Source organism: Vulpes lagopus, chromosome 8 (genome assembly GCF_018345385.1).
Source record: "Vulpes lagopus strain Blue_001 chromosome 8, ASM1834538v1, whole genome shotgun sequence".
NCBI lineage: Eukaryota > Metazoa > Chordata > Mammalia > Carnivora > Canidae > Vulpes > Vulpes lagopus.
This window is the reverse complement of record NC_054831.1, coordinates 2,951,218-2,973,394: the sequence shown is the minus strand read 5'-3', so window position 1 is coordinate 2,973,394 and position 22,177 is coordinate 2,951,218. Positions and strand designations below refer to the sequence as shown.

Here is a 22,177-nt window from a genome sequence, read left to right as displayed (position 1 = left end):
CCTTCAGGCAAAGAGCTATGTCTCTTCTGCACCCCCCGAGTTTGTTTTTTTTTTTATTTTTGTTTGTTTGGTTTTTGTTTCTCCCAGAATGAACCAATTCCACAACTTCTGTGTAGTTGAAATTTGGGTCTGGCCGAGTGTGGTTGCCACTTGTGATGTGAATTCCAGTGAAAATGCTGAGCTGCCAAGGGTGGAACCCCCAGGTTTGGCTGCCAGTGTCCCCCCCCCCGCCATCAGGGGCAGAGCCCATCCTTCCCGAGGACCCCCTGGCACGGTGGGCCTCCTCCCCGGGGACCCCAGCTCAGGCCTGGCCACAGGGTGGCCTCGGGGACGAAGGGGAAGCCCCGTCCCAGCCTGTGAGCCGCCGGCTGGGGGACCAGGACAAGACAGACGGACAGAGGTCTCCTGACCCATCTGGAGCCTCAGGGGGAGCCCGCAGGTGGAGGTTTCACCCTGTGAAGCCACCGCGTTTGCAGGGCAGGTGGGGAGGGGCGGGAACGGGGCCCAGAGCCTCCTTCCCAGCCCCGGCCTGGGCCCGCCCGCCTCTGCCGTGGAGAGCAGAGGAGAGGACACTGTCCCCCCGACACGCACACGGAGCCCCCAGCGCCGGCCTGTCACCAGTCCTCCCGCCTCCCTGACTGGGCCACCGCGGCCCGAGGAACAGCCCTGGAGAACTCCCCGGTGCCCGGGACGAGGGTTATGTCAACACCGGGCACCAGGGGGGCCCCCAACCCACACAAGACCTTATTCATTTTAACATAATGAAGTTATTGTTGCCCGTGGACGATTCTTTCGCCCTGACGTTGTTTTATCTCCATATTCTCCTCCACACGGAAAGGCCCGGGAGGCCCGGTGGTGAGCAGCCCTGCGGGGCCGGGTCCCGGGGGCCCAGCAGCCGGGACACGGGGGGCGGGCGCCCGTGGGCCTCGGGCGGTTCCCACGGTGCCTCCCGGGAGCAGAGCAGAAACCAGCCGCCTGCTCTCCAGCCCTGGCCCCGCTCCCCCTCTGCGCCCTGCCCTGCGAGGCCGCCCCCGTCCCCCCCCCCAGGTGCCTGCCCGCTCCAGGAAGCCTTCCCTGGCTCCCCACCCCCCCCCCGTTGTCCCTCAGGTGGGCCCCCTTCCCCCGCTGGTCACTCACAGGAGCTGGGGTGCAGCGGACGCTCCGGGGCTCTGCACCCCGTGCCCGCAAGGCCCACCAGGGAGGAGTCTCCTGAGCCACACGCACCTGGGAGGCCGAAAGGCAGCACTGGCCCCGAGCTGATGACTGCCCTGTCACCCCTCTGACCAGTCATCAGCCCGAATGAGAGCAGTTCACGTATCCGAGAGCAGAACCCACGTCAGGGGAAGAGGTCTAGGAGGCATAATCCCTTAGGACCTGTGATGCTGACCCCCAAGGTCCGCTGTCTCGCCGCCTGCTTATTGCCTCTGGAAGATGCTGTGGGTCTGTCTGTGAAGGAAGATGCTGCTGGCTGCGTAGATGGGAATATCAGGGAGCTTTGGGGGAAGCACTCAACTATTTCTTATTTTTGTGAAGACGTTATTTATTTATTCATGAGAGACCCACAGAGAGAGAGAGAGGCAGAGACACAGGCAGAGGGAGAAGCAGGCTCCATGCAGGGAGCCCGATGCGGGACTCGATCCCGGGACTCCGGGGTCACGCCCTGGGCCGAAGGCAGACCCTCCACCGCTGGGCCCCCCAGACGCCCCCATCCAGGCACCTGCTCACGGACACCCGGCTCGCTCCACTTCCTGGCCGCTGAGACCGCTGCCGTGGCCACAGGTGTGCGCGCCCCCGTTGGCGGGCCTGCTCTCCGGCCTCCGGCATGTGCGCCGGGACGTGGAACTGCTGGGTCACGCGGTGGTTCTGTGTCGTCACTCGGTGTTTACCAGCTCGGGCGCCTGCCCTCCCGCCTCCCGCCACCACGACAGCAGCGTGGGTTCCCGGCAGCGACGCCCGGGGGTCCCGTTTCTCCACGTCCTCCCGACACGCGTCCTTGTCTGGGTGTTGGGCGGTGGCCGCCCGGACAGGTGCGAGGTGCCATTCGTGCCTTCTCAGGTGGACTTTAACTGCGTCAGGGGCGACGCTGTGGTTTATCGCTTCCTGGTCTCGCGCTGGACGACTCCACCGCCCACGCTTTGGATGTTCTGCGTCACTTGGTTTTATTTGTTTTAACCAGATTCAGCGTCCTGTCTTCCCATGGATTCGGGGACACTAACAGGGGCCCCCGCAGCCAGCACAGAGCGGGCGCCTCAAGGAGGGGGCAGGGAGGCAGGGTCCCTGGGCCAGCAGAGCAAGGGGACGGTGAGCGGGCTCCGCCAGGAGGGGCACAGGCCACACACGGAGAGTCTGATGAAGGCCTCGGCGCGAGTGGGGGATGCCAGGCCGTGGGCTGAGGGGACCCTTCCTCTCTCCCCTCACCTGGCTGCCCACGGGGGGGGGGGGGGGCGGGAGCGGGAATTCCTCCTGCTGCGGATGGGGAGCCCCTGGGGCCTCCGGGGGTGGTCTGCGCGCCCCGTGGGGATGTGGGGAGGCAGCTCCGACGGAAGCGCTCGGCTCAGGAGAACCAGGAGCAGCAGCCCCAGGGACGCAGGAGCCGGTGCTGGGGCGCAGGGGAGCCCCTCCCCTCTGGAGCCCTTGCCTCCAGGCCTCCTGGTCCCCACCGGCCCTTGTGTTCCCCCGAGAATTTTCCTTGTAAATGCTCGGCCTGTGCCGCCCCCTGGGTGTTACTAAGCCATTTCCAGGCTTCCTCAGCTGGCGAGCTGTGGCAACTAGTTTGTAAAATCATGAAAACCCTCTTGCCCTCCTCTGGCAGCAGCACGCGTCCCTGCAGGACACCGGGATGGCAACGAGGGCCACGGGATCGAGTCCGCGAGCGGCCCAGACGGGGAGCACCCCCCACCCCCGGGCCTCCGTTCTCGGCTTGACCTCTCGGCCGCTGCTCCTTTGCGGGAGGGGTCCCCCCTGTGAGGGCGGAGGGGGTCCTCCCTGGGGGGGGGGGCGTCCTGCACCTGCTTTCCCCGCCCCTGCACACCGCCAGGAGCAAGACCCCCCTCGACCACTCCTGGGAGGGGGGCCCCGAGAAAGCCAGGCTGCAAGGGGCCTCCCTCGGGGCCTCAGAGCCTGTGCAGAGGTCGGTCCTCCCAGGCTCTGGGGCCGTCGTCTCGGGCTTTCACGCGGCCGCTGCACGGTCCCTGCCGTGTGCCCGAGAGGGCCGGTGTCCTGGCCGCACCGCTCCTGGGACTGGTGCCTGTGGGCAGTGACATCGCTCCCCCCCCCTCTGTCCCCCTCTACGAGATGAGAGCGTATTTGCAAGGCGCAAGCAGGCTACTGCCCGCAGAGGGCTAGGACGGGACTTGGGCCACGCGGGGTGTGGCTGTTGCCACCCTGGCAGCGTCCCCGGCGGGCAGCAGAGGGGGGCGGCTGGGGTGCCACCGACCCGGGGCCAGGTCTACATTCTATCCGTCTGGACCCAGCTCGCTCCCCAAAAGGGCATGCACGGTGGCTCCTGACAGAAGCGCAGGCGCCCCAGCTGCCCGGACCCACCAGCACGGCACCCCCTGGGGGAGACAGCTGGCTCACGAGACCCCGGCTGAGGCCCAGATCGCTTTGAACTTTCTAGAAGCCGGAAGAAGCCTGAGAAGTCGGGCTGGCTGGCACAGGCGAGGCGTGGGATGCGTCCCCCCAAATATTCGCTCCTTCACTTCCTGTGCAAACTCCCCGAAGCCTGCTGCGGGTGGGGGTGGGGGGTGCGCACGTCCCAAGGTCCTGCGGTCGGTCGGCGGCCCAGGACAGGCTCCTGCTGGTGGCCACAACGGCATCAGAGGAGGGCTGAGCGCTGGCCAGGGCAGGAGTTGGTGACAGCTCATGGGGCCTTGGGGGCCGACGAGGCATTTTTACTGGACGCACGAGAGTTTTGATTTTTTTTTTCGGTTGTTTTGGTTTTGGTTTCTGTTTGTCCAAATAGGCTGAGGGCAACATGTTCAAACGGGGTTCTGTGTCCGTCATTCTCCGGGCCTGCAGCTTCCTGGGGATTTGGGTCCCCGGGGGGCATAACCAGGGCAGTCTTGGCGGTGGGTGCTTCTGTCCCCGCGGCCCGCGAGCGGGAGGGGACTCGCGCCTGCCGCAGGGACCTTGGAGCGAGGCTTTTTCTGATGGGGAAGACCTGGACAGAGCACAGGGATCACACCTTATCAATTCTAGGCTTGTCTAACCCGTGGAAAACATGAAGGACCCCCACAAGGCAAAAGAAGTCGAGATGGTCTAGAATCACCCCACTCACGGATCTTGGCGTTTCCTCCGCATTTATTGTGTTAAACAGCTTCACTGAGGTGGGATTGACGAAGAGTAAGTGCAATATACGGGACGTGCACGATTTGGAAGGTTCTGACACGTGTATACGCCTGTGCGGACTCAACACTGAGCGTGTATGCCCCCCCCGCCGCTCGCGGCGCCCGTCCCCATCACCCCTGCTGGCCACCGGGGTCAGGCGAGGGTCCCCGGAGTCCCTAAGGGGACGTTGGCTCACGTGGGAAACCCCGCGGAGATGGGCCGCCCCTCCTGAGGCAGGAGGGATCCCTCCGGGGACAGCGCAGCCTCTGGAGGGCAGTCCCGTGGGCCACCCGCCGCAGGGGTCTCACTTCACAGACGGGGGTGAAGGAGGCCGCTCTGCCCCGGGGGGCCTCCTCCGTCCGGGGTCCCTGGAGGCTCCTCCCCCAGTGCTCGAGCACCTCAGAGAGGCTCTCCCTTAGCCCCCTGCCGCCGGGTCACCCCGTGGGAAGGCTCACCCCCGACCTGTCACCCCAGCCGCCTCCCCCCCCACCCCCCCGGGCCCCAGCTCTGCAGGAGTCTGGGCTCTTCTCCCTGCAAATACCAAATAGGCCGCAGCAGGATGGGCCCTTCCTGCCGATGTGCAGCCACAGACCGAGGATCCATAACGGGGGCCCCTCATCTGAGGTCTCAGTGCAGCAGCCCCAGAGCCCCGACGTCCCTATCCTTCCGGCTGCCAGTCGTTTGGGGGGTGTCTGAGGGATCCTGCCACCTTGTGTGGCTACAGGCCACCGCCCCCCCTCCTGCCAGGGCTGGTTTTCTGCTGTGGAGGGAGGGAGGGAGCTGTTTCTCTGAGCCTTCCCTGAAAGGACACCTAATTCCCGAATAATGCACACGCCCCGGAAGGCTCCTGCCCTGACACGCTGCCCAGGATGCTGCTGCTCCCAGCCCCCGCACGCGGGCCTTTAAAGACACGAGTGAGGAGTGATTACAGCTGCAGCCACGCGGAACGGAACCCACTGGGCCGCAAACAGCTGCTTTTAAAACTCCTGGCAGTTTTAGTCGGTTTAAATAAAAATGTAAGGTACTCTCGTGAGACTCGTGTAAGGAGAACCTTAAGGGTCGTCCTCCCGGACGTGAGAAAGGAAGCTGGTTTCCAGATTCCCCCACAGTCTGCCCTGCCCATCGCAGCTGCGGCCCGGGCTGCCCCAGGACAGGACGCAGGGACAGGACGCAGGGGCGGCGGGGCGTGCGGAGGCCTCTCTGACCCCGGGGAGCAGCAGGTGGCTCCCGGAGAGGTGGGCGCTGCGGCACCCCGGGGTCCAGCCCAGATGCGGGCCAGGGTCCAGGCCGCCTGCCCAGGGAGGCACAGCTGGCTGGACTGGGGCAGGGCAGGGGGCTGCACATGGGGACAGACCCCTGGAGGTGGGGACGGGGCTGTGCTCTGCAGCCCGGGGACGGCCCAGGGCACCCTCCCCATATGCCCCAGGTGGCGGCAGACGCCGCAGCAGGAGGGATTGTAGATGGGACCTGCCCTCTCCGCTGGGGACCCCCCCCCCGACTGGCTCTCCTGGACAGTGCTGCAGCCCTCCTGCCCTGGCCCCGCACTGTCCCTGTCACACTCCCCCGCTGCTCACGGCAGCTGCGTCCCGGCCCAGATGCCCATTGGCCTTCATCCGCCCTGAGCCTGACCTTTCCAGAACCAGCGCGGAGCCGGCAGCCGGAGCCCCGTGCTGCACTCGCACAACGTCCACAGGCCTTCTGCTGCAGTCGGTGACTCGACGTCTGCGGGCTCCGCTTGCAGAGCTGCGGGGGTGGGGAGTACGAGAGGAGAGGCCGAGACCATTGCTCTGAGGAAAGAAGCCGCTCCAGGCCCTGAGTGAGGCTGGCGGGGTGGGCTGGGGACCCCTCAGAGCAGGAGGCACTGGCCACTCACAGGCCACGTTTGGGCCTGGGGTTCCCCAGGGAACAGCGTCCCTGGTGGGGAGATAGGCAGGGGCTGGAGGTGCACAAGGGGGAACGAGGGGGGATGGGGGCACACAGAGGGGCCCTTGGACTGAGGCTGGACGGCAACTTGGGAATCCTGAGTGGGTGTCTGCACCCCGTGAGCCCCGGGGACCTCACCTGGCCACAGCAGGTGGGCTTTCTGAGGGGGCATCTTATGGGGCAGGTGTCGCCCCTTCCCTGGGCCTGCCCAGACAGCCCTGGGTGTCCTCCACAGCTGGTCCTCGGGGCGCACTCGCTGTGCCAGGGTGGGCTCGTATGGTGCACTCCTGCCCGTATGGGCTCCATGGGACGCAAACCTGCCTGTGAGGGCTCCGTGGGGCACACCTATCTACCCATCCACCTACCCACCCGCCTATCCAATAACTAGCTCTTGAGCCCCTAGGAGGTACATTCTGGAATGGCACTTCAGAGCCTGCTGTCGTCACCCCCTCTGTGACCCTCCATCACCCCCTACATCATCTGCCCTCTCCCCCAGGTCTGCAGCGAAAGACATGTCAAGTCCTCCACTGTCCTGTCCAGCATCTTGCCTAGTCCTCAGCCTCTTGGGACTGGGCGTTGGCTGAGTGTGGGGGCCCAGGTAGTTGAGACGAGTTCACCAAGCCTACACCTCCATTGGTGCTGGGACCTTGAGTCTGCTTCTGAGCCCCAAAGCCTGTTGCTCCCTCTGGGAAGTGGACGATCACCCTAGGACCTGCCTCCAAGATACCTGTGCACATGAAGACCTTTGGGTGGTGCTCATGTATCGTAGGGGCTGGAGTCCCAGCTCCTCCTATTTTACTCTAGGAAGATGGAGGCAGGGGGGCATGGGGCAAGCTCACTCAAGTACATACCCCCTTCTAGGCCGTGTTCCAAAACTCTACACACAATCCGTGTCCCCAAGGTCGACCACCCTCTCCTTTCCCCCTGCCTTGTGGGCTCCCCAGGCCCGAGAGCTGCAAGGGGCAGCTGGGCATCCGCACATGTCCATGAGGCCCAACAAAGAGTCTAAGAGTTCCTGGTGTAGCCCTGGCTTCCCAGCTGCAGGCTTCATCCAGGAATTTGGAAAAGGCCACGATGGTAGGGGTGCGGCTGGGGTGCCCTGCGGGCAGTGGGCCTGTATGGTCTGGGGGGCAGTAGGTGGGCCAGGCCTTGAAGAGGGAATGTGAAGGACCCACCCCTGGCCCTGTGTTGTCCCATTAACAGGCAGTGTAGGCACACGTTGAGCCTGAAGAGGAAGAGGAGGGAGGCCTAGGGGTGGGGACCCAGCAGCCACCAGAGCCAGTTGTGGGCTTAGGGGGAAATGAGTGTGTTTTGATTTGTGCGGTCCCATCCTTGACTTTGGAGCTCATATTTGTCAAGTGAGAGCCGAGAGCACATTTCACATCACAGCCTGTCAGCTTGGTTTGTCACAGGAGATGTGAGCAGGGGGCTCCTCGAGGCTGCAGCCTGGACCCCACATTCTGGCTCAAATCAGCCACAGGCCGGTGGCTTCGAGGCAGAGGAGCAGAGGTCCTCAGTTTCCCCACGTGGGACGTGGAGGTGCTGGGAAGTGCATCAGGGGCCCGACGTGAGGATGGAGTGGCGCCTGAGCATCAGGCCCTGCGCCTGGCTCCGGTGGGCATCCCGCTCCTGATGGTCGGTGCCCACAGAGGGGAGTGCGATCCCCTGGCCCGTGCGCACGGAGCCCTGGGAGGCCCCACCAGCCCCTGGGGCAGCAGGCAGGGCCTTTGCTGGGTTGTGCTGGGATCCGTGAGCCCCAGGCTCCCTCTCCACGTGGGCAGGCCCCCCATGCGGGCCCTGGGAAGGCAGGGGAGGTGACGCTGGGGACACTCTCATTGCAGTGCACCACCTCCTCGTGACCACGGCCTGCCAGGACGCTGACTACGGCGCTCTCCTCCAGGAGCTGTGCCTCGCCCGCTTCAAGGTGAGCATGGAGGCCATCGGGAAGACGCTGTGGTGCGACTGGGCCAAGACCATCGGGTAAGTCTGTGTCCCCTGGCCGCAGGGCCTGGTGCCAGGAGTCCTTGTGAGAGCTTCTTCATCAAGGTGAAGGTGACAGAAGGTGGCCGTGGGTGGGGGACAGCCTACCGGGTGAAGGAGGGCGCAGTGACAAGTGGGAGTGGACGGAGCAGGCTGTGTCCGTGATGACTGGGGCCAGGGTGGACGCCGGGCCTTGTCCAGAGGCGGCCCTGAGGTTGGAGGGCTCTGTGTGGGCCATGTCCCTCTGAGACGCTTATGGGCCGTCCCAGTGCAGGTGTGTGGGGGACAGCAGAGAGCGCCCAGGGGAGCCCTGACTTACAGGGATGCCTCTGCAGGCTCCCACCGTCCCCGTGGTCAGGCTGAGGCCTCCTTCCCCCCATGCAGGCCTCCAAACTGCCTGGGATGAGGGTGCAGCCTGCCACCGGCGGGATGGCCCACGAGGCCCTAGGGACGGCTGGCATGAGCCCCTTCCCCTGTGTGACTCCAGGCTTCCCACCCTGGCTGGTCAGTCCGCTGCCTCCCTGGGCCTCCAGGGACCCAGGCCCTCATCAGCAGGCCCGGGCTCTTGGCCTTCCAGAACCAGGACTGCACTTCGGGTACCTTCCCTGGAGGGGGCGGCAGGTTGCTAGGATCACAAGGGCCTGTTCTTTAGGGTAATCCGCCTTCTGCCCCCGCAGAGGGATTGGTGTTTAAATTAAAGGTCGCCTGTTAATAGGGTCCCGAGACCACACTGGGGAGCCTCTGAAGCAAAGCCTCTTCCTGCTTGTCCCAAATAAGCAACCTCGGACAAGTGCGGACAGCCTGCAGACAGGCGGCCCAGCAGTAGACAGGGTGACGGATGCCACTGAGGTCCCCAAAGATGCAGGGATGACACGTTCTTAGAGATGGGAGTCGGCTCCTGCCCATCCCCTGTGGGCGACCAATCTCATTCGTTTCTGTGTCTTCCTTCTTGTGCTGCTTTTGCACAGGCGAGCAGGTGTGTGAACGTTTCTCTTAGATGCGCCTTACATGACGTATATCATACCATAGGTGTCCTCTTACTGTACTTACTACGCTGGACCATGCGGTAGATACTTATTTAAAGATTTATTTAAGAGAGGGGATCCCTGGGTGGCGCAGCGGTTTAGCGCCTGCCTTTGGCCCAGGGCGCAATCCTGGAGACCTGGGATCGAGTCCCGCATCGGGCTCCGTGCATGGAGCCTGCTTCTCCCTCTGCCTGTGTCTCTGCCTCTCTCTCTCTCTCTGTCTATCATAAATAAATAAATCTTAAAAAAAAAAAAAAAGAAAAGAAAAGATTTATTTAAGAGAGAGAGCACGAGCCAAGAGGAGGGGCAGAGGGAGAGGGAGAAGCAGATTCTCCAGTGAGCAGGGAGCCCGACGCAGGGCCTGTCCCAGGGCCCCAAGACGATGGCCTGAGTGGAAATCAAGAGTCGGATGCTCAACTGACTGAGCCACCAGGCGCCCCTGCTGTAGATATTCCTATACGGCGCTAGAAATATTCTCATACTACTCTACGCTAAAGATATTCTTTCATCGTACTACACTGTGGATATTCTTATCCTATAGATTATTCTCGGACTGCGCTCTGCTGTAGATATTTCCTTTTTTAGATCTTTTATTTAAATTCGACTTAATTACCATAGAGTGTATTATTAGTTTCAGAGGTAGAGTTCAGTGATTCATCCCTTGCATATAACACCCAGTGCTCGTCCCATCACCTGCCCGTCGCCCAGGGACCCCCATCGCCTCACCCCTAGTCCCCTCCGGCGACCCTCAGTTTGCTCCCGAGAGTTAAGAGGCTCTTATGGTTCGTCTCCCTCTTTGATTTCGTCTTATTTTATTTTCCCTTCCCCTCTCCTATGTTCACCTGTTTTGTTTCTTAAATTCCACAGAGGAGTGAGATCATAGGGTGTTTGTCTTTCTCGGACTGACTCACTTCGCTTAGGATAATACCCTCTAGTTCCATCCATGTTGGTGTAAATGGTAAGATCCCTCCTTTCTGGTGGCTGAGTCATACTGTGTATAGACCACGTCTTTATCCATCATCTGTCAGTGGACCTCTGGGCTCTTTCCATGGTTTGGCTCTTGTGGACGTTGCTGCTGTGAACACTGGGGGGCAGGTGCCCCTTCTCATCACTACATTCGTATCTTTGGGGGTAAATCCCCAGTAGTGTAATTGCTGGGCCATACGGTGGCTCTATTTGTAACTCTCTGAGGACCTTCCACACTGTTTTCCAGGGGGGCTGCCCCATCTTGCATTCCCACCAACAGTGCAGGAGGGTCCCCCTTTGTCCACGTCCTCGCCAACATCTGTCATTTCCTGATTGCTAATTTTCGCCATTCTGACAGGTGTGAGTGGGGGGGGGGGGGTATCTCGTTGTGGTTTTGATTTGTATTTCCCTGATGCCCAGTGATGTGGAGCATTTTTTTCATGGGTCCGTTGGCCATTTGTAGGTCGTCTTTGGAGATATGTCTGTTTACGTCTTCCGCCCATTTCTTGACTGGATTTTTTTGTTTTTGGGATGTTGAGTTTGATAAAGTCTTTATAGATGTTGGATACTAGCCCTTTATGTAGATACTCATTTTGCACTTTTTTTTCACCTACTAGTATATGCTGGAAATCCATCCTTTTTGGTGCATAGAGAGCTTCACCACGCATTTTTGCAGCTGGATAATATTGCTCCGTGCATAATTTTCCAATTTTCCCAGCACTTCTCCATCAAGAGGCATTTGGTTTTCCCAGCATTTTCCGATTTCAGGTAGTGTTGACAGGAAGGGGCCTGCATGCGTGCGTGCTGTTGTTGTTGGCTCAGCGTCCCAAGGGCGGCTCCCTGGCGCAGGTCCACGGGGCCCCCAGTGGGAGGACACAGTACTGAGCACCACCTGTTTACCTCCAGGAGGGCGGGCAGCAGACCTAAGGGAGCTGCTTCCTCCACACCCACGGTGTCGGGCTGGAGTCCTTGCCACCTGCTCAGCAAGGAACTGTGTCCCTGTGGTGTGTCAGCCTGCCTTTCTCCAGCGACCAGTCCATCTTCTGTTCTCTTTCCTGTGAACATTTTGTTTGTGTCTTTTCCCATTTTCTGTAGGGTTTCTGGTCCTTTTTAAAGAGTTCTTTATTTTATTCTTTTTTTCAAGATTTTATTTTTAAGGAATCTGTGCACCCCAAGTGGGGCTCGAACTCACCACCCCGAGAGCAGGAGTCGCGTGCTCCGTCCCCCAGCCGGGCCAGCCGCCCACCCCCGAGAGTGCCCTGTGTTAGAGGAGACGGACCCTTGTCCGCCGTGCACGTGAGACCTGTGCCCCCAGCTCCTTGGCTGTCTTTCCACTTGATTCCAGTGTTTCTGCTGTGGTGTAACCTGTTTTCACATGGCCGTATGTGTCGGGGTGTCAGTCACCCCCGGCTCTGCATCACAGCTGAACAGCCCCTCCCCACGGGAGCAATCCACCCGTGGTTTCCACTCCAGGCTGTGGGTTTCAGGGGCCCGTCCCAGTCTGTCGCTGCTACGTCTTCATTCTGACGTGAAACGCGCTAGGAAGCAAGTTCTGTCTTCCAGATGAGCTGCCCAGTTGTTCTGTGTGTTCAGGAGCCCGTCTCTGCCCCCAGGGAGCCGAGATGCCACCCTGTCCCATGTCATCTCCCTCTACACTTTGCCCACTCCCCGTTTCAGACCTTCTTCGTATTCCCTGCATCTACAACATCAGTTTCTTCTCCAGAACCGTCCAGTGGGTCTTCACTGCCTATGAATGCTTATCACTTGCCTCATTTTTTTTTGCCTCATTTTTTTTAAGATTTTATTTATTTATTCATGAGACACAGAGAGAGGCAGAGACAGAGGCAGAGGGAGAAGCAGACTCCATGTAGGAAGCCCGATGTAGGACTCGATCCCAGGACCCCGGGGTCACCCCCTGAGCCAAAGGCAGATGCTCAACCACTGCACCACCCAGGTGGCCCTCACTCGCCTCATTCCAACAAGAGTTTACTATTGCAGCCAGCATTTATTAAGCACCTACTATGTGCTGGGCATTGTGCTAATCACTTAACATCTGTCATCTCCAGTAAGGACGCAGCACCCTCAGGAGATGGTAGGATGGTTGTAACTCCTACCTAATCTGCTCAGGGCCACATCTCTTTGGGTCCAAAGTCTCAGTTCTTGACACTCCCCAGGGACACGGAATGGCTCCCTCCTGATTCTCAGGGGAGGTGTGGGGATGCCCTGTCTTTATAGAAGTGGGAGGTGGATGATGGCCCCCAGTGGCCATCTCGGCCCCTGCCAGCATCCGGGGTGCCTGGTGGGGTCTGTTTGCACTGAGATACCAAGGCTGGTACTCAAACCCAACCAGACTTTCTAGAGCCTCCTGGAGCAGAAGAGGTCTTGGGAGGCTTAGGGCAGACAAGCTTGTCCAAATGATTGGGTGGAAAAGGAGAGAAGAGGGACCCGGAAGAAAGACGAGGCATGGCCAGGTGTGGAGGAGCAACGTGGATTGGCAGGAGGGCCACCACCGACAGAACAGAGTCCCACAGAGGACCCCAGAGTGGAGCGCCGAGAGACAGAGAGCCAGGCAGCAGGCTGGTCCCAGGGGATTCTCCAGCCTGGGGGGGAGGACGGCAAGCTGGGCAGATGTCTGACAAAGGGTGCAGGTGCCGGGAAGGACTCTGCCCTGAGCCAAGTGCAGCCACGGGGCTTGTCGGTGGGGTGAAGGTGGCACCCAGAGAGCAGGACTGGGCAGTGTCTGGGGTCTGGGATCCAGCCCTGGGCTGCAGCTGTGGGTGGAGAACTCTGAAGGCAGGAGGCCAGAGGTACCCAGGGCCCGCTGCCTGAGGTCACGGCTGTCCTCGCAACTGGGTTGGGCCTGCCGGTAGCTCCGAGAGGGCAGCTGGGAGCTCCGGATTGCGCTCCGAAGTCAGAGGAGACCTACCTGCCTACTGAGTGACGAATGTGAGGCCGCCAGCCTTTTGTGGGATGCACACTCCAGACGAAATGGGGAGAAATGCAGTATAGGGCACTTGGGGGCTGCTGGTGCCAGCTGGCTCTCTCCGCCCGGGCCACAGTTCCCGGGTCAGACCAGATGGAGCGGAGGGCCCTCATCGGCCCTGGCTCCACTTGGGACAGTGGCTGGGAACACGGCTTATTTCACAGTCCTCCTGGCAGCACTGGGCATCGTTGCTCAGGGAGGGAGACCTCGAGAGCAAGCAGGGGCTGACGAGAGCACTCAGGCCACCTTCCAGCAACAGGACAGTGACCTGCCGTGGGACGGTGGGTCTGCGTGGTTTTTGCATTTCAGAGTTTGTAATGGAGCTTTTCCTGGGGCCTTGGCTGGCCAGCACAGTTCTGCATTTAAATCGATCCGTGGTCCCCGGACCCTGACCCCTGCTCCTCCATCGTGCTGGTGGCTTGGGGGTGCTCCCAAGGCTGTCTCATTTGGGGATGCTGGAGATTTCTCAGATTCCCCAGGTGTCTGACCTGTCTCTGCACGGGGTCCCCTAGGGGCAGATGGGCTCAGCAGGGCAGAGGCGCCCCCCGCCCCCACCCGGCACCAGGCTGAGCCCATGACTCCTTGGGGCTTATCTTGTTAAACTGCAGGCCTGGTCTGCTGGTGGAAATGTAACGTCATTTAGCGTATTAACTGGGAATAGAATCTAATTTGGGGAGCAGCAGAGAACATGGGAAAATGCGTCCTCAGAAACTCTCCTCTCCAGAGACGTTCCTGCGGGTTTCAGGGCGGGAGAGAAAGAGCAGAACAGAGAAGGAGGAGGATCTCGGCTTTAAAATGATGCGTATGGGATTTTCTGTCCAAGACAAAAAGTGGGGGGTGGATTGAGTCCCGAGAGGTGGCCCAGTCCCCGGGAGGGCTCTGCAGCCCTGGGAAGTGGGGGGCAGCCCCGTGTGGTAAGTGGAGGACACGGCGGGTGTTTCGGGCACCGGCGGAGCCGCTGGGGACCTCGCCCAGGGACCGCCGACCTGGCCAGGGCACCTCGGCCCCCCGCGAGCTCTGTCCCGGGCCCCTGCCCTTCCCTGTCTGCCACTGGAACAAAGAGCCTTCTTGTGTGTCTCCCTCCAAAGTGTGGAGTCAGGAAATTCTGCAGGACTGAGCAGCCCGGAGCACTGCCTCTGTGATGAGTCCCAACAGGAGCGAGAGGGAGGGAAGCTTCTCGGGTGCCAGAGGGCTCCCAGGGCAGCGGGTCCTCCGTCCGCCCATGTGGCTGAGGCCAAGGGCCGGGCCTTGCCCAGGGCGCTCGGCTCACCCTTCCCCGGAGCCCCGGGGCCGCCTGGCATGGGGGGGCCTCCCCGAGTGCCCCTCCCGCACGGCTCCCCGAGCTGGCTCCTGCTCCCTCGCCGCCTGGGCCCTGGAACCCGCCCCCTGCTCACCAGGGCTTGCCCCTTCCTGTCAGGGGGCCCCCCCCACACAGCTGCCCACTGCCCCGCCCTTCTGCCCCCCACCCCCGGCTGGGGGGTCCTTCAGGTGTCTCCAGAGCACAGGCTCACGCCCTCCAGCCCGGGCGCACGGGAACCCTAACTTTGGGGGCCTGAGGGGAGGGGCTGTGCCTGCGGGATGGCCCAGCCTGTCCCCCGGAGCCATCCCTCCTGCTCTCCAGCCCGGGGCCTCGGCTGGGTGCCCCGGCCCTGCAGGGAAGAGGTGCAGACACAGCTTCTCAGGGCCAGGGCAGGTGCTCCTGGGCGAGGGTGTCTGCTGTGGCCCCCCCAGCTCTCTGCACCTCCCAGCTGCTCCACGTGTACCTCCCCCTCCGGTGCTCTGGGTGTGCACACCCGGGGCGCGGGAGGTTCCCCCGAGGCTGCTGTCGGCGGAGAAGAAGGACACCTGAGCTGAGCCCGGAGCCCCCGGCAGCCCGCCCCCAGCATGTGTTTGGCCAAGGCTGTGACAGGGAGGCGGCGTGGGACTCAGAGTTTGCTGGGCAGGCGGGTAGAGGAAAGCGAGGACCCTTTTCGTGCCCTCACCCTCTGAAAGCCAGCTTCCTGAAGTCCCTGCCTAGGTGGCACCTTGGCCGAGCTGCTCCGGTGGAGAAGTGTACTGCGTGCACCACCAGGACCCCACAGCAGCCACGGAGGGAGGCGGGTCTGCGAGCGGGCTGTCCGTGGGGGCAGCGAGGGTGCCCTCGACCGTGTGTCAGTAGCCCAGCCGCTGACCTGGGGGAGCAGATGGAGGGCTGGGGAGGTGGGGCCAATGCTGTGGCAGCAAGGCATGCTGGAGGAGGGAAGGAGGAGCTTTGAGCACCCAGATCTGTGCTTGCAGACAAGCCGGGGCTGGGGGTGGAAGGCTCTGGAAATCCACTCTGTGCACCATGCACCCGGATCCAGCCCCGGGCAGGCCCGTGTGCGTGTGTGGGGGGGTCACCCACAGACCGTGGCTCACAGCCCCACGCTGCACCAGCTGCATCACCACCACGCTGGGAGGTACCCCCTCTGGCTGTGCCCCACCGGCCAGGGGAGCTGTCTTCATTTTGCGGGGTTGTAAGTGCTCACGGGCGGCAGCAGCATTTTGGGGCCAGCATTTCAGCTGTGTGCCTGCTCCATGGGGGGTTCTCATGATGGTCCCCCAGGGTCGGTGGATGGCCACCCGTGAGACTGGAGGCTTTTAGGGAATGGGGAGGAAGAGCCCCACTTCCTCCTTGAGGAAGCTTCCAGAAACGTGTGTCTGCAGAGGCCAGAAACCCAGCATCCTCTGCGGTGGGGGAGGCTGGGAGCCAGAGAGCGGGAACGCTGGCCCTCGCGCCTCCACGAGGCCTCAGCCTCCTTCACCTCCGGCCACGGCCCGGGTGCTTCTGGCCGCAGGAGAGGGCACGGGGGCTGCCCCAGACCCGCGCTGAGCGGAGCCGCGGCGCCACGCCTGCTGTGACATCTTCCCAGCAAGTGATTAACTGGCCCCTGCAGCACCTCCTCTGGGTGAGGATGAAGCCAGGCCTGCGTGTCCTGGTGTAAAAGATCACCAGAAGGGTGACACGAAGCAGATCCTGGCTGGGAGCGGGGGTGCAGGCAGGTGGGACGCATCCTGCTGATGGGGACGCCCGCCCCCCCCTTGGACACGCCGCTGCGACTCCTCGCTTCCCCACGGCCAGGAAAAACCCCAGAAACGTCCAGGCTGTGCAGACAGGAGGTGGCTGTCCGGGGAGGCGGGCCAGGCTCGCTCACACGGAGCTGCGCCGAGCCTGTTCCCAGGCGTCCCCCTGGGGCCGTCCACACCGAGGGGGCAAGGAGCCTGGGTGGGAGAGGTGCAAGGTGGGGGTGCAGCACCCCATGTGTCCAGGTGGGTGCGGCAGGGTGGGGGTCACAGCAGCTGTCCCCTCCCACTGCTCACCTTCAGCCTGGCACGCTCCCACTGCCCCCACGGTCTCCCTGGACCCAGCTGGTCACCGGCTATTCTGTCGGTGGGCACGTTTGGAGCACGCCAGGGGCTGGCGACACCCGGGCCACCGTGGGAGGGCCCCGGGGGCTGTGGTGCAGGTGGCCGTCGCCTCCCCCAGGCCTATTTCAGGAACAGCTTTCTACCCCAGTGGCTCATAGGACCTCAGCCCTGGACACTTAGGCACAGGGTGCCCTGTGGGAGTGGGACACGCTCCGGGACGGGTACCTTTGAGGCCTGAATTCTCTCTTCTCCCAGCTAGAAAAACGGAGGGCCCACTTTCTTAAAAAATATACTCCCTTTGAGTAGCAAGAGATGAGGTTACACTCGCAGCTCGGGCCAGCTGGATGCAGCCCAGCTCAGTGGCGGGAAAGCCACATTAACACGTCCCGATTTTCGCAATCGTGTCACAGCGAGCCTTTGCCAGGATTTTGCTGCTATAAATGACGCAGCTATGAGAACTTCTGTACGTACGGCCTTCTTTTTTTGATTAATTTTTACGAACTGCAAACGGAATTACTACAGCACATGCCAGGAAATTCTGTAGTTCTTTTTTTTTTTAATTTTATTTATTTATTCATGACAGGCAGAGAGAGAGAGAGAGACACAGGCAGAGGGAGAAGCAGGCTCCGTGCAGGGAGCCCGATGCGGGACTCGATCCCGGGTCTCCAGGATCACACCCCGGGCCAAAGGCAGCACCAAACCGCTGAGCCAACTGGGGCTGCTCAAATTTCGTGGTTCTTGATCAGTTTTTGCCCAGTTGCCCTTGGATTCTATTTTATTACTTTATTTATCTTTTGGTGCAAAGAGGTGGTTCTATTAAAGTGTGGGGACAAGACCCGAGGGCAGCATAGGAAATGATTTATTTCCTCATATGCTCCTGAGTATTGGGTTTGTAGAGATTTTACTTTTGCAGGTTGAATGAAATGAGATTTCCTCTTGTTTAACTCGCCGGCCTTTGGCGGTCAGGAAGGTGAAGCTGTTCTTCTACAATTGTTTGCGATTTCTTTTTTCTCAAGTGCACATTATCTGACCATAGCTTTAGCTCCTCATCTGTTGAGGCCTTGGGAGTATTATTAATCTTATTTTTGCAAACTCTTAAACACGGTAGACGTTAGCCATTTGTCGTTTTGTTCCAGATATTTTCACGTTCCCTTTGTGTTTATATTGGTGGTGTGTGTAATATATTAGTTATCCCATTTACACGTGTGCCCTGACTCACTCCTTGGAGGGCTGTGATTTGGGCACAGTCCTATCTGTTCCAGAAATTCAATTGTCGCAATTTCGAGGGAGTCATCTGGCCACAACATTATGTTCTGTTTCTTTTTAGTTGTTATGTGTTTTTGGAATAACACTTATCTTCTCAACCCAGTGAATATAGTTACATTAAGACATGAATTAATATTTATTTCCTTCCTACTTCAATTAGGCTAACATAATTTATTAAATAATACTTCCTGCCTCCGCTGTTGGGTTGTGTGTAGCTTCATACATACTACGTTTTGTGTGCATTAGAATCCGTCCAGGTAATTTTTACTATATCCTGGGGCCATACCCCCCCTTCCCATCGCCGTGGCTCTATAATATTTTCTACAGTTTAGAAGACCTCATTATCTCGTAGCATGTCCAGTCTCATTCCATTTCACATTATGTTTTACTTCCTTTCTTTTTCTTTTTTTTTTTTTTTAAGATTTTATTTATTCATGAGAGACACAGAGAGAGAGGCAGAGACACAGGCAGAGGGAAAAACAGGCTCCCCATGGGGAGCCCGATGCGCGACTCGGTCCCAGGACCCCGGGATCACAGCTTGAGCCGAAGGCAGATGCTCAACCGCTGAGTCATCCAGGGGTCCCTATGTTTTCTGCCTATTTTTCCAAAAGAAGGAAGAACCATTTTGCCAAGGTCCATGAGAAGTCATATTGAGATTCTGATCGAGATGGCCCATCTCCAGTCACCGAGGGAAGTTCCGCCTGTTGGCAGGAGTCCTTCCCCAGGGAAGCTCTGGCCCCTGCGTCCTCCATCAGAGGAATGGCCAGCAGCTGCCTGGTGGCCTGATGGCCTGTTACCTTCAGATGCTGTCGTGTAGCAGTTAGTACGAAGCTATCACGGTGAACAGAGCTCAAGTGGGTCTCCCCTCACGTGAATCCTGCTAATTCATCGCCGCTTAAACTCCCTGGGCCTCTGCGCCCTCCCCAGCAAAATGAGTAGAAAATTATTTGCTTCTTTGACGTCTCCTGATTTCCCTCCGTAGACGTTTCCTTGACGTTTCAGGATTAGGGTCACATTCGCCTAATGGAATACATGCGCTTAGCTGACCAGAGGCGTCAAGGTGGGAAATCACTTACGTGACGTGATAATTATTAATTCCTTGCAAACGTGAATGAATTCATCACTGAAACCATCAGATCTTGCGTGTCCGGGGGAAGGATTGCTTTTTCCAGTTTCACTATTGATGAATTTGGGGGCTATTTCGTGTTTAATGTTTGTATTTCAGTGATGTTTATTGGGTCTGTGTTCTTCACATTACTCCCTAAGACGTGATGATGTAGAATATGGCCTTGATGTTTCGTATCTTATGTGTTCAAAATTCTGTTTAATCTTTGTGTTTTTCTCACCTTTTGTTTAAATGCCGCCTCGGTCAGCAGAGGGAGATGAGAGGCCCACTTTTTAGTTCATTGTGTGCATTCTTATAGGTCTTTAGAAAACTGGCTGGGGGCATCCCCGGTGGCTCAGTGGTTTAGCGACACGTTCAGCCCAGGGCGTGATCCTGGAGACCCAGGATTGAGTCCCACGTCGGGCTCCCTGCGTGGAGCCTGCTTCTCCCTCTGCCTGTGTCTCTCCTCTCTCTCTCTATCTCTGTGTCTCTCATGAATAAATAAATAATAAACAAAATCTTAAAAAAAACAAAAGAAAAGAAAACTGGCTGGGAGGGTGGGCGCCTGGGTGGCTCGGTTGGTGAAGCGTCTGCCTTCGGCTTGGGTCACGGTCTCAGGGTCCTGGGGTCGAGCCCCGCATGGGGCCCCCTGCTCAGAGGGGAGCCTGCTTCTCCCTCTCCCTCTGCTGCTCCCCCTACTTGTGCGCCCTCTCTCTCTCCTCGGTCTCAAATAAATAAATAAAATCTTAAGAAAACAGGCGACGTTTTACCTAACAAGATCTTCTAAAAATTTTTTGGCTTTAACTTACATCGTTCACTTTTCCCTCGTTCTACCTTTCTGAAGAAATATTTGTTCCTTTCACGAGACAGAATTTAGATGCTTATTACATCATCGTTTTTTTTCCTCATTTTTTTTCTTAACCTAATAAAGGTATTTAAGGCCCCGTGGTTTCTCCCTGGGGACCTTCTTTGCCACATCCTTCAGGGTTTGGGGTATCTGTGTTTTCATTGTATCAGACGTTTTTTTTCCTTAGGCAAGTCTATTTTCTTTTTTTTTAAGATCTTATTTATTTATTCATGAGAGACACAGAGAGAGAGGCAGAGACACAGGCAGAGGGAGAAGCAGGCTCCACGCAGGGAGTCTGATGCGGGACTCAATCCCGGGACCCCAGGATCACGCCCTGGGCCGAAGGCAGATGCTCAACCCCTGAGCCACCCAGGCGCCCTGGCAAGTCTATTTTCATTCTCAAAATGTTGTATTTCTGTTTGGTTCTTATCTCTTCTTCTCTTGACAGAGTGAGAGAACACAGAGGGAAGGGTTCCTGCTTTTGTGTCTCTGTTGAGATCCTCTTTGAGATCTCGCACACGATGACCTTCTGTAAACCCACCACCGATCCTCGGAAACGAAGCTTGTTCTGTTCGTTCCACCTCATTCCCACCAAAACGGCCCCCAGCCCCGCTGGGGCACCGCTGTCACCCGCGCCCTTCCCATGTTTCTGACTTTCTGGGTACTGGGTAATGGGGCGGGGGGTCCTCGGGCCCGACCGCGCTGCCGTCCTTTCTGCTTCCTTTCTCCGGCAGGTTTCTGTGCGCAGCTCTTGCCCTGTCCCTGTAGCCTTTAGATGCCGCGTTATCCTGCGGATGTTACCGACCGGGCGCCGCGCTTACGACCCTCGGACACGTGATGTTTCGCCCTCCGTGATTCTTGGCCTCGCGTTAGCGCCGCAACACGGGTGTGCACCGCCTGACGTTGGCTCACACCTCCTCTTACTCTTCTGCCGTCTCTTGCAAACAGCTTATTGCCGGATTTTGTGCTTCCACGGGGAGAGCGATGAGCCCCGTAACCGAGAAAATGACCTCGTATTGGTCCCTTGTGTTCAACCTTCAGGCACTCCGGTTTTTTGTCCCTGATCTTGATCTTTTTCCAGTGATTTCTTTTCCCTCCGTGTTGTTGAAACGGGACGTCTCTTATCTTTCAGCTGAGGCCGACTATTGGAAAACTCTTTTTTCACTCGAGCAGCCGTGAAATGTGAAACGCAGTTCTGATTCCTGTGTTGGCTTTCTTACGTGTCAGACCACACACTCGGGCCTCCCCTCGAGGAAAAGAACCAGAATCCCTGAGGTTTTGGATTCCTCGAATTTTGCTTTGTGTCTCTGCCTCTGTCTCTCTCTCCTGATTGATTTGATGTTCTAAAACCTGCTTCTCCTTTCCATCCTCTATTTTGTTTTCATTTTTCACACCGCGTGGCTCTGACTTGTGTCAGTAATAACCCTTGGTGCGATGGGGCTCTTGGCCACTCATCTTTGCAAATAGGCCGTTAATTCAAGCAGGTCTTACTATTTTTAACCCATCGTTCCCTTTCACAGGTATCTCTTAAATTCAGGCAACTATTTCAGTAAATCCTAGAAATAAGCTGTATGATTAATAACCTTCTCAGAGTGGAAGACTTCTAGGTGGCTTTCCCACATGAGTGACAGCTCGGCAGGACGATGCATCTGTGATGAACCGCCTTGTTTTTGGAAGTTGGTGTAGCTGGTGTCCATCGTCTCTGGGTTTTTATCATGTCCTCAGAGAAGGCAGAGAGCTTGTTACTTCTGTTTTACATATGACGTCTTCTTTCCCGTGTGGTGGCTTACAGGTTGCTAGAAGCAGGGACTGGGAAGGGGCGGCCAGGCTGTGAGCCCGGAGGCCCATGACTGCTGAGGGGCTGCCTTCCAGGAGCCTTTGGGCAGCTTCCAGGACAGACCCCCAGGCCCTGGACAGCCAAGCCCCCAGGGACATGGGCTGACATGCGGCACCAGAGTCTGACCCCTCCTCCAGCCTGTCCTGGTGCCGGTAGGGGGTTTTCAAGACCCCTTCCAGAAAGCCAGGTGGTCTGCGGGTCCTTGTGACGTGTATTTCTCTGTTTGCATCCTCCCCGGGGTGCTGGGCTTGCTCTGTGGTGTCAGCTTTGTCCCAGGCCAAGTGAGAATCACAGAGATGCAGCTGTGGCTGGAAGCTTCTCCCTTGCTGTGGGTCACAGCAGCTTCCCTTCCTGGGTGAGCACGTGTTCGCAGGGAGGTGAGCCAAGTATTGCCGGGCCAGGCCAGGGTGGGCCCTGATTGTGGTTCTTCTTCAGAAAGTTAGGGGAGGGCACGTTGGTGCCTGAAGGAGTTCAGAGGATTGAGGATTTCTCAGGGGCCGGGTCAATGTTGTGGCTGGTGGGGGCCCAG

The 22,177-nt window shown here is 58.9% G+C and overlaps 1 protein-coding gene across 1 annotated transcript in view; it reads left to right on the top strand.

The window, feature by feature from the left end:
- RAMP1 (receptor activity modifying protein 1) overlaps nt 1-22,177 on the top strand; it is a 37,840-nt gene that overhangs the window by 2,320 nt on the left and 13,343 nt on the right. Inside the window, exon 2 of the mRNA XM_041768005.1 lies at nt 8,094-8,232. Coding sequence (XP_041623939.1) covers nt 8,094-8,232 — 139 coding nt within the window. The remainder of the gene's footprint in view (nt 1-8,093; nt 8,233-22,177) is intronic.